Here is a 10948-nt window from a genome sequence, read left to right on the forward strand (position 1 = left end):
CAGTGGCTCTTAAAGAGGTACTCCCACTGGCTTCAGACTATTCCATTTAAACCTAACTGTACCTCACACTACACTGTAGATGCTCAGGTAAAATCTATAATTTCGATATAGCACTCAGTCTATAATAATTTGTTTACAGTTTTCAAGATTGAGAGATTTTTTCTGAACTCATGTCATTCCAGTTAATTTTTTTGAATTGCTCTTGAACTTTTCTAAGGTGTGTTATTTTAATCTTATTATAAATATATTTGGCCACAATTAATCTAATGAATGATTTCTATTTTGTTTTCAGACAATAACTCTGTTTGATGAAACACATATCAACACGTATTGCTGCTCAAACCTGTTCTGGTAACATTTATATTACATGTGTGGTTAAAACCAATGGCTAGTCCTTTACATCTCCAGTGTTCTAGTGACAAAAACAATAGCAATGCTGCATGGTGGCTTGTATTTCTCTCTCTTTCTCAGTGCTTTTGGACAAGTCAGTTATAAAGGAGGTAAGTGGATTAAGCTAGTCTATTGCGGGATTTGCAGAGGCTATTTCATGGTAAAACTGAAGCACAATCCCTCGCAGTCACATCTACAATGCAGCAGTCACCCATTTAATGCACCACTCTGTCTAGATGATCAAACAAGACTGCATTGCTGTATTACCATTCAAGTTATATTTCATGCGCTCATAGTGATCTTGCTGTAGAAGGATAGGGATTTTTGATAGCACATTGTTTTTCTGCTGTATTGTTCTTTCTGGGAACTGGCTTATTTATACAGCTATAGCCATTCCATTTGATTAACAAGCTGCTGTCATTAAGCCTAAATCACCCATAAAGTCTCTATTTAGCATGCATGGAACAGGCATGTGGCTGTGGGCTAGTTCTTTTTGTTTTGTTTTACCCTACAGCTTCATATGCCAATATAGGCCATTATTTATTACTAAGATATCTCCTTTTAGTCTGGTCCTAGTGATGAATACAGAGGAAGCTGTTGAAGAACATGTATGTGTGTTTTTATATCGGATGTTGTCCATTATCGTTCAACATAAATGAGGTAGATTTTCATAGTTACTGATGAAGGCTAGAAATGTCATGATTCAGTTCATTACCTGTGATATGAAGGAGTGCCTATACACATAATATAATGGGTGAATCCTGCTATACATGTTTCTCCAAGCCTCTAGTCTTTCCTAGTACTGCTGTTGCTGCTCCATTGGACTTGCCTTAGTGATACCTCATGCGTTATCAATGGTGCAGATCAAGAAGTTGTGGAGAAGCACACTGTGGTAGCTTCATGTTGGTTTCATCCTTTTGTATACTGTACATGTCGTCCTTGGCATTCCCTATATTATTCTACTATTTTCCATGTACACACTTCTACACACTAATTCCTGAAAAAATAAACCAGGCCTCTTACAAGTGTAGTATAAGAACAGACTTGCAGTGTACAATGCACTAGTTATACCTTAGTTGGTCTTCTGTATTGGTAGTGGAGGCATTGCTACATAGTCCACAATCAAGCAACAAATCGTTGCTTTAACTGTGATTGCCCCATGATGACAAATGTATAATCCTAGGACATACAATGTATAAACCAACAGTGAAATATCCCATGAAAGGCAAAGAAAGCTAAACAAACAAAATGAATGAACAGATGGTAGAATAGATGGTAGTTTCAAATGTCCGTATTCCCTGGCGTCATACTGTAGGGATCAATTCTTGTGTACTCCTGTTTTTTTTTTTTGTAGCAGTAGTTGTTGCGTTTCCCATGTTCGATACAGTATCTGGAAAGTCAAAATGGCCACCATCGAGGTGTTATACACAACCGCACGCTAGAGCAGAAAACTCGTGGAGCGTCTGGTATCTGTTACTGTTGTCCAAGAAGGAAATGTCATCGTACTCCTTGGGCCGGCAACAGGGGCTCCTCTCCCTCTTTGAGATGCCTTTCCTCATCCATTTTTCCAGTATGAGGTCGTAGTTGCGGCGGCTAGCATTACAGTTCCCGCTGCAGTATCTGAAGAGCAGCGTTTCGTCGCTGTAGTAGCCCAGACCCAGCTCACTGGCAGTCACTTCCACCTCCCGCAGGGAACATGGCTTTGATGCTTTCTTAGCCCGTTTAGTCCTTTTGCTCTGCCTAGCCTCCTGCCTGGCCTCCTGCTGTGCCTTCTTCTCCACCAGAGTCCCGATCACCTTCTTCAGCTCACCCTCTGTAAAGCTCTGGAACATGTGCATGACTGCAGAGAAGAGATGAAGAGATGGTGTTATGCCAAAGGAATATATAACCATAAGAACCGTACAATACATCTGTCGTAGCTAAAGCATGGCTTGTGGTACAATGAAGACCTTTGAATGTCTGTGAAACCACAGTCTCAACCATTATGTCAGTTTGGAAAACAAAAAGATAAAAGATCCATACGGTTGTTGGTACAAGTTTTCAAATGATAGGAATGTGACAAGCTAACAGCTACATCACCTATACCTGTGAAATTTACTGGAACATACAGTGTAATGCTAGCTTTAGACTTTCCTTGACCCATTTTGTAGAGATTCATTGCAAACAATTGAAACATTTGAATCCTTGATTAGACCTGCATGGATCATTGGCTTGGTAAAGAATAAGTTCTTGGTGGCTTGGTGAACAATAATCATCATCAACGACCGGTGCGTCTAAACTAACAGATTTTCTCTAAGTGATTTTTTAAAAAACTGATAGTTTTAGGACTTTTTCATAGTTGACAAAGTATCTCTCATACTCCTACATCGGCAGTGACATGAGCCTTTTCCAATGTTAACAGTCCGTTGTGCAAATATTGAGCTTGGGTTTATCGCCAGTCCAGCTGCTAGCTTTGTACTTGACAGAGAAAGTAGACAATATTTTCTGCTGAGTCTATAGAAACAGAATGTCTCCTTTCAAACCATGGCAACGAGGTAGAGCAACTTTCCAAATATTGTTCAACATGTTAAACATCAGCACATTTACACATTAAATCAAATCAAATTTTATTAGTCACATGTGCCGAATACAACACCTTACAATGAAATGCTTACTTATAAGCCCCAAACCAACAATGCAGTTTAAAAAATATGAATAAGAATAAGAAATAAAAGTAACAAGTAGTTAAAGAGCAGCAGTAAAATAACAATAGCAAGACTATATACAGGGGGTACCGGTACAGAGTCAATGTGCGGGGACACCACCGGTTAGTCGAGGTAATTGAGGTAATATGTACATGTGGGTAGAGTTACTAAAGTGACTATGCATAGATAATAACAGAGAGTAGCAGCGGTGTAAAAGAGAGTAGTCTAGGTAGCCTTTTGATTAGATGTTCAGGAGTCTTATGGCTTGGGGGTAGAAGCTGTTTAGAAGCCTCTTGGACCTAGACTTGGCGCTACGGTACCGCTTGCCGTACAATAGCAGAGAGAACAGTCTATGACTTGGGTGGCTGGAGTCTTTGACAATTTTTAGGCCCTCCTCTGACACTGCCTGGTATAGAGGTCCTGGATGGCAGGAAGCTTAGCCCCAGTGATGTACTGGGCTGTACGCACTACCGTCTATAGTGCCTTGCGGTCGGAGGCCGAGCAGTTGCCATACCAGGCAACCAGTCAGGATGCTCTCGATGGTGCAGCTGTAGAACCTTTTGAGGATCTGGGGACCCATGCCAAATCGTTTTAGTCTCCTGAGGGGGAATAGGTTTTATCGTGCCCTCTTCACAACTGTTTTGGTCTGCTTGTTAGTTTGTTGGTGATGAGGACACCAAAGAACTTGAAGCTCTCAACCTGCTCCATTAGGAGTCAATGAACTTCTTTTCCATGCCCAATTCATTTGAACATCTGATCCAGAACCTCATGCCATAGGGATTACCAAATACCAAAACAATTCTGTCAAAACATGAGGTAAAACTTTATAGAACCCTGAGAATTGATTTACGTTTGTGTTCAATGGGCCGGTAGAGATCACATCATGTTTATGTGTTGACAGCATCAACGGTATAGACAAATAACACCTTTTTATTAATTGAAAGGGATTCCATACACATGCTCATACTCAAGGTTTATACAAAGAGGCATATGCATATCAATTAAAGGAGCATCTACAGTTTAAACAAAAAATGGTCACCTCTCCTCTATTTTGGTTAAGAGCTGAGGGATGGGGCAGGAGAAATGTAACCATTCTCAAATTCATAGACATAACTATGGATGGAAGGACTGACCACCCATGAGATCAAGATTAGATTTAACCATGTTTTGAGGCTATAAAATTACATGATTTACAAACGATGGAGTAAAATATTTGTATATTTGGGGTTATGATGGGATACGACAGTTGAACTAAGATGATGAGGCATTTATAAGTTATATTCTGCAAGAATCAATGGGTATATATAATTAATTTAAAAGTTAAAAAATTGATGAAGCAATCGCAGGTTACCCCTTTAATTATGTTATCAGGTATTTACTTCACAAGATAATCAAAAATTATGCTCATCTGTCTGACAATTCTGTTCTACTGCGCCCCTTAGGGTCACTGTGCTGTTCTAAAGATAGATAGAGCTGTAATTAACAGTTAATTCTATCCCCTCCAGGACACAACCTTTACTTAAAAGGCTTGTGAAACACCAGGGAGCTTGTTAAACATTAAACCCTACAAACTCAGACACTGCTTTAGCTTGCCGCACTGACTGACACTGTAATCAATGGTGGTCTTGAAGCAACAACACTTTGTTGTTCTTTGCATTCACAAATTCAACTGAAAAAGCCTTTCCCAAAGTGATTTTTTCCCAAATGGTTTGCGATTCAGTCGTTTGTTTTGTGTGAAGATCTCCCCATGGCCTGGCAGTAGCATGAAAGATTATGTGATTAGGCTAGGTGATTAGGCTAGCTGATCTTACTCTTGACCTCGCCTAGAAAATCTCTACTGGATGATCTGAATAATGGTCTGAGAGTCATACTCTGAGTCCGGGCCGGAAAAAGGACACCGGATAGACATTTAGGTCTAGTAAAAATGACTTTGGAGAAATTCCCCTCAGTCACGCTCAGTTTTGCAACCTACTTTGTGGTAGTTTGAAAATAGAATGTCCATCAGCGGATGAGAGATAACAAGAACCCTCAGTAATGCCCAGTCCAAAGCCAAAGGGACAGTGTGTAAGGACAGTGTCTTAACACAAGGTCAGGTGGCTCGTTTTTATTTTTATTTATTTTATTTAACTAGGCATGTCAGTTAAGAACAAATTCTTATTTACAATGACAGCCTACCAAATGGTAAAAGGCCTGCAGGAACGGGGGATGGGATAAAAAAAATTAAATATAGGACAAAACACATATCATGACAAGAGAGACAACACAACACTACATAAAGAGAGACCTAAGACAACATAGCATGGCAGCAACACATGACAACACAGCATGGTAGCAACTAGGGTTGCACATTTTTGGGAATATTCAAAGGTGGAAACTTTCCATGGGAATTAACGGGAATATATGTGAATTAACGGGAATATATGGGAATGAACGGAAATATATGCAAATTAATATAAATACCATTTAAATATAGATGTTTTTTTGCATTGGATATACAGTTGAAGTCGGAAGTTTACATACACCTTAGCCAAATAGATTTAAACTCAGTTTTTCCCTGTCTTAGGTCAGTTAGGATCACCACTTTATTTTAAGAATGTGAAATGTTAGAATAATAGTAGAGAGAATGATTTATTTCAGCTTTTATTTCTTTCATCACATTCCCAGTGGGTGAGAAGTTTACATACACTCAATTCGTATTTGGTCCCATGGTGTTTATACTTGCGTACTATTGTTTGTACAGATGAACATGGTACCTTCAGGTGTTTGGAAATTGCTCCTAAGGATGAACCAGACTTGTGGAGGTCTACAGTTTTTATCTGAGGTTTTGGATGATTTCATTTGATTTTCCCATGATGTCAAGCAAAGAGGCACTGAGTTTGAAGGTAGGCCTTGAAATACACCAGGTACACCTCCAATTGACTCAAATTATGTCAGTTAGCCTATCAGAAGCTTATAAAGCCATGAAATCATTTTCTGGAATTTTCCAAGCTGTTTTAAGGCACAGTCAACTTAGTGTATGTAAACTTCTGACCCACTGGAATTGTGATGCAGTGAATTATAAGTGAAATAATCTGTCTGTAAACAACTGTTGGACAAATTACTTGTGTCATGCACAAAGTAGATGTCCTAACCGACTTGCCAAAACTATAGTTTGTTAACAAGAAATTTGTGGAGTGGTTGAAAAATTATTTTTAATGACTCCAACCTAAGTGTATGTAAACTTCCAACTTCAACTGTATTTACCATATCATAGAGACAGAAACATAAACCTTTAAACCTTATCATACGTAGATATAATTGCAAATGATTAAATCCTTCCAATAGAAATAAAAATATATATTTAGTTACGAATTGAACTTTAATTAAATGAGTTGACTCTTCACATGGGATGATTTCATTGAACAACAAAAGAAAGGGAATATTGAGTGATCCCAATGACCCATCGCATCTCCCCAAACCGTTTTCAACATATATCTGTAAAATGATATTCCAGAAACTAAAGCTTTGGTTGTCTTCCTCTCAGGCTTCCATGTCTTCTCCCTGGACCTCCTCAATGTCCACCTCTTGAACATCAGACTCTGAAGCCTCATCTTCATTGTCACTTTCCAACCTTGTTGAGGATGGCTCGTTGTCAGGTTCAAAAAGCCTCAAATTTGCCCGGACGGCCACCAATTTTTCAACCCTTGTATTGGTCAGCTTGTTGCGTGCTTTGGTGTATGTGTTCCCAAACAAGGACCAGTTGCGCTCTGAGGCGGTTTATGTTGGTGTGATTTGGAGGATGATGGAGGCAACAGGGGAAAGTGGCTCAGATCCACAAAGTCACTTCCACCAGGTGGCTGATGAGATATGATGGCACGACTGCCATATCGCATCTCCATCCCAAAGCCCTTGCTTGGAAGTGTACTTCGCCAGACTTCCAAGAACCTTGCCCTCATCCAGGCCAAGGTGGCGAGACACGGTAGTGATGACACAATAGGCTTTGTTGATCTCTGCACCAGACAGGATGCTCTTGCCAGCATACTTGGGGTCCAACATGTACGCTGCGGCGTGTATGGGCTTCAGGCAGAAGTCTTCACGCTTTTTGATGTATTTCAGAACTGCAGTTTCCTCTGCTTGGAGCAACAGTGAAGTGGGCAGGGCAGTACTGATTTCTTCTCTTACATCTGCAAGCAGAGACTGAACACCAGACAGGATGGCATTGACTCCCTCAATGCGTGCAATGGCTACTGCTATAGGTTTCAGGAGTTTCAGGCTGCTTACCACTCTCTCCCAAAATACATCATCCAGGAGGATCCTCTTGATGGGGGCTGTCCATATCGGCAGACTGTGATATGGCCATTTCTTGGAGATTCCTTCCCCTCCAGGAGACTGTCAAACATGATGACAACACCACCCCAACGGGTGTTGCTGGGCAGCTTCAATGTGGTGCTCTTATTCTTCTCACTTTGCTTGGTGAGGTAGATTGCTGCTATAACTTGATGACCCTTCACATACTTTACCATTTCCTTGGCTCTCTTGTAGAGTGTATCCATTGTTTTCAGTGCCATGATGTCCTTGCGGAGCGAATGGGTTTGATGTGAGGGTAGGACTCCTCCACTTTAGACCAAGCAGCCTTCATGTTCGCAGCATTGTCTGTCACCAGTGCAAATACCTTCTATGGTCATGGAGATGATGTCGTTAATTATTCCTTGCCCACGAACATTCGACCACCCATCATAGATGATTGCAAGAGTCTGCTTTCTCTATGATTTGCTTGACCTTCACTTAAATTCTGTTTATTTTCACCTTTATTTAACCAGGTAGGCCAGTTGAGAACAAGTTCTCATTTACAACTACGACCTGGCCAAGATAAAGCAAAGCAGTGCGACACAAACAACAACACAGAGTTACACACGGAATAAACAAACGTACAGTCAATAACACAATAGAAAAGAAACCTCTGTTGAACTCTGCATCCAGCAAATGAGTAGATAAAGCATGTCTGGCGAAGAACATTCAGAAATCGCTTCCAATACACATTGCCTGTGAGCATCAGAGGTGAACCAGTTTCATACACAGCTCGAGCAAGACATTCATCAGCATTTCTCTGACGACGTTCCTCCATTGAGTCAAAAAAAAAATTGATTCCAGGAAGACCATGAGCTGTTGCTATTGATAAGGTGTCTGATTCATCATTTTCACCTCGAATAGATGTAGAGGGACTTTTGTCAGAGGTTGCTTGTGCACTTGGCCAGATGATTCTGCATCTTTGTTGCATTCTTCACATATGATTTGGCACAGTATTTGCAAATGTACACAGCTTTTCCTTCTACATTAGCTGCAGTGAAATGTCTCCATACATCAGATAGTGCCCGTGGCATTTTCCTGTAAAGATGAGGAAAAAATACTCAAATACAATTCTATGTACAGATAAATAGTTAAGCAGTTAGATTAAACAACTCCTTTGTAAGATAAATGTTTTAAAATTAAACATGTATGGAAACAGGTGAATTAACACTCCTCAGGTAGCAGGCTCAAGCAAGCTAAAACCCACATGGTAGCAAAAACAAACTAGCAGAAATTGTTAACAAGTTAGAAATTATTTAAATACACTTTGCTGTAAGCTACTATTTATTAGTTAACAAAAAAAGAATGCCATGTAAAATATATTCACCCCACCCAGTATTGTAATCAAAACTTACCAGAAAGCATGCAGTCCTTGGCTCAGACAGTGTAGTAGTGTGGGCTCAGGAGCATTTCATTAGTGTGCAAGATATTGAGAATCAGCTGTACATGTGATGGAAGAATGCACTGTGCATGCAGAGGTTTGCAATTCCATTGAATTGAGGATAGTTTAACCAAAGTATGCCACTAGACCTAGAATTGCCTTATGTGTATCCCACAAAAAAAGGTTCACTGTTATAAGCTAACGTTTTTGATGAATTTAAGCATTATTCCCAAAATTCCCATGCTTAACTTCCTATGGACTATTTCCGGAACAATTCTGGAAATTTACGGGAAAGTTTCCAACCCTTTGCAACTCTAGTAGCAACACAACATGACAACAACATGGTAGCAACACAACATGGAAGCAGCACAAAACATGGTACAAACATTATTGGGCACAGACAACAGCACAAAGGGAAAAAAGGTAGAGACAACAATACATCACGCATAGCAGCCACAACTGTCAGTAAGAGTGTCAATGATTGAGTCTTTGAATGAAGAGTTTGAGATAAACTGTCCAGTTTGAGTAGCTCGTTCCAGTAGCTAGCAGCAGCGAACTGAAAAGATGAGCGACCAGGGATGTGTGTGCTTTGGGGACCTTTAACAGAATGTGACTGGCAGAATGGGTAAGTGGAGGATGAGGGCTGCAGTTGATATCTCAGATAGGTGGGAGTGAGGCCTAAGAGGGTTTTATAAATAAGCATCAAATCAGTGGGTCTTGCGACGGGTATACAGAAATGACTAGGTTACAGAGGAGTATAGAGTGCAGTGATGTGTCCTATAAGGAGCATTGGTGGCAAATCTGATTGCTGAAATGGTAAAGAACATCTAGCCGCTCGAGAGCACCCTTACCTGCCGATCTATAAATTATGTCTCCGTAATCTAGCATGGGTAGGATGGTCATCTGAATCAGGGTTAGTTTGGCAGCTGGGGTGAAAGAGGAGCGATTACGATAGAGGAAACCAAGTCTAGATTTAACTTTATCCTGCAGATTTGATATGTGCTGAGAGAAGGACACATGGCGAGGCATGTCACATTTCTAGCCTCCACTGACCCACTTAGTGGGACTCTCTCTGAAAATCTTCTTATTCCCATCCTAACGGACATACTCCGAGACCATCACTGACATTTTACATCTCTGAATCTTTTATGTCACATTTTCTTATGAATATTGCATAGCCTCTAAAACCATATCAGGAGGTTACAGGTGTTTTATCACACTCATAGTGCAAATTCTCCTGGGATGATGAGATGAAGCTCCAAACCTTAATGGAGTAATCTGCTCCCCGGATGTCACATCATTTGACTTGATTACCCTGCCTGGGTGTAAGCTGCAGTTGGCCGTTATGCTCCGTCCGGGAAGGTAGCTTTATCTGTACAGGTAAACTAATAATGGCCCTCAAACAAAGACTGGTTGATAATTATCCAATTTACTGTTGACACTTTTTAACACATGAAAAAGTGCACATGAAAAAGTGTACATTCCCTTGACTGCTCTCCACCACAACGTTTTCTTTAGTGACCATTGAAATATGCAATCACATCAGAGCTTTAGCAAGGGCCAATCAGAACATCTAAACCAATCAGAACATCGGGACCAGAATGGTTGGTGACTGAAGATTATGTTTTTTTTGCTTACATTCTGTCAAAATGTTGCTGATGCCGTCTGTCGACCGTGCTTTGCGATGAGGTCCGATCAGGGAGGAAGAAGAGTTGGAGGCGGAGGCGGAGTCTGATGTCCGCGGCGAAGACGAGTCCCAGGAACGGAAGTGATGCGGCGGCGTGGGAACCATGATTCTAGTGAGGAAGAAGGACAGTGCTGTACCACAAAGAGTCAAGGCGATGGTGGCACACTTCCATAACTTCATCTTAGAATGAGCATTGACACTCTGAAAGACAAGGAAACACAAGGGAAGAGGTTATGGGGGAATGTTTTTACTGGAACACCCACAATGATGAAAGCACAGGAGTGACAGGACAAATACTTCATGCAATAAATGGCAAATACAGCTGGCTTAGTTCCATAGTATCACGCATGTACATTACAGTGGGAATGGCCTCTTGTTGGCACAGGGGCCTCCATTTCAACAGATCTCATTCTCAAAATGTTATCACAAGTGTTATTGCCATCAACAAAATACTTTGTCCCTCTGCTCAGGCCATTCTGC

The 10948-nt window shown here is 40.7% G+C and overlaps 1 protein-coding gene across 1 annotated transcript; it reads right to left on the reverse strand.

Annotated features, from left to right (window-relative positions):
* Positions 1 to 1055: 1055 nt before the first annotated feature.
* LOC139539685 (neurturin-like) lies at positions 1056 to 10664 on the reverse strand. The gene is made up of 2 exons (XM_071342859.1): positions 10420 to 10664; positions 1056 to 2230 (listed from the first exon to the last, which is right to left on the reverse strand). The coding sequence occupies exons 1-2, from the start codon at positions 10646 to 10648 to the stop codon at positions 1812 to 1814; spliced, it is 648 nt and encodes a 215-aa protein (XP_071198960.1). The 5' UTR covers positions 10649 to 10664; the 3' UTR covers positions 1056 to 1811.
* Positions 10665 to 10948: the final 284 nt, after the last annotated feature.

The sequence above is a fragment of the Salvelinus alpinus genome, chromosome 15 (genome assembly GCF_045679555.1).
Source record: "Salvelinus alpinus chromosome 15, SLU_Salpinus.1, whole genome shotgun sequence".
Classification (NCBI taxonomy): domain Eukaryota; kingdom Metazoa; phylum Chordata; class Actinopteri; order Salmoniformes; family Salmonidae; genus Salvelinus; species Salvelinus alpinus.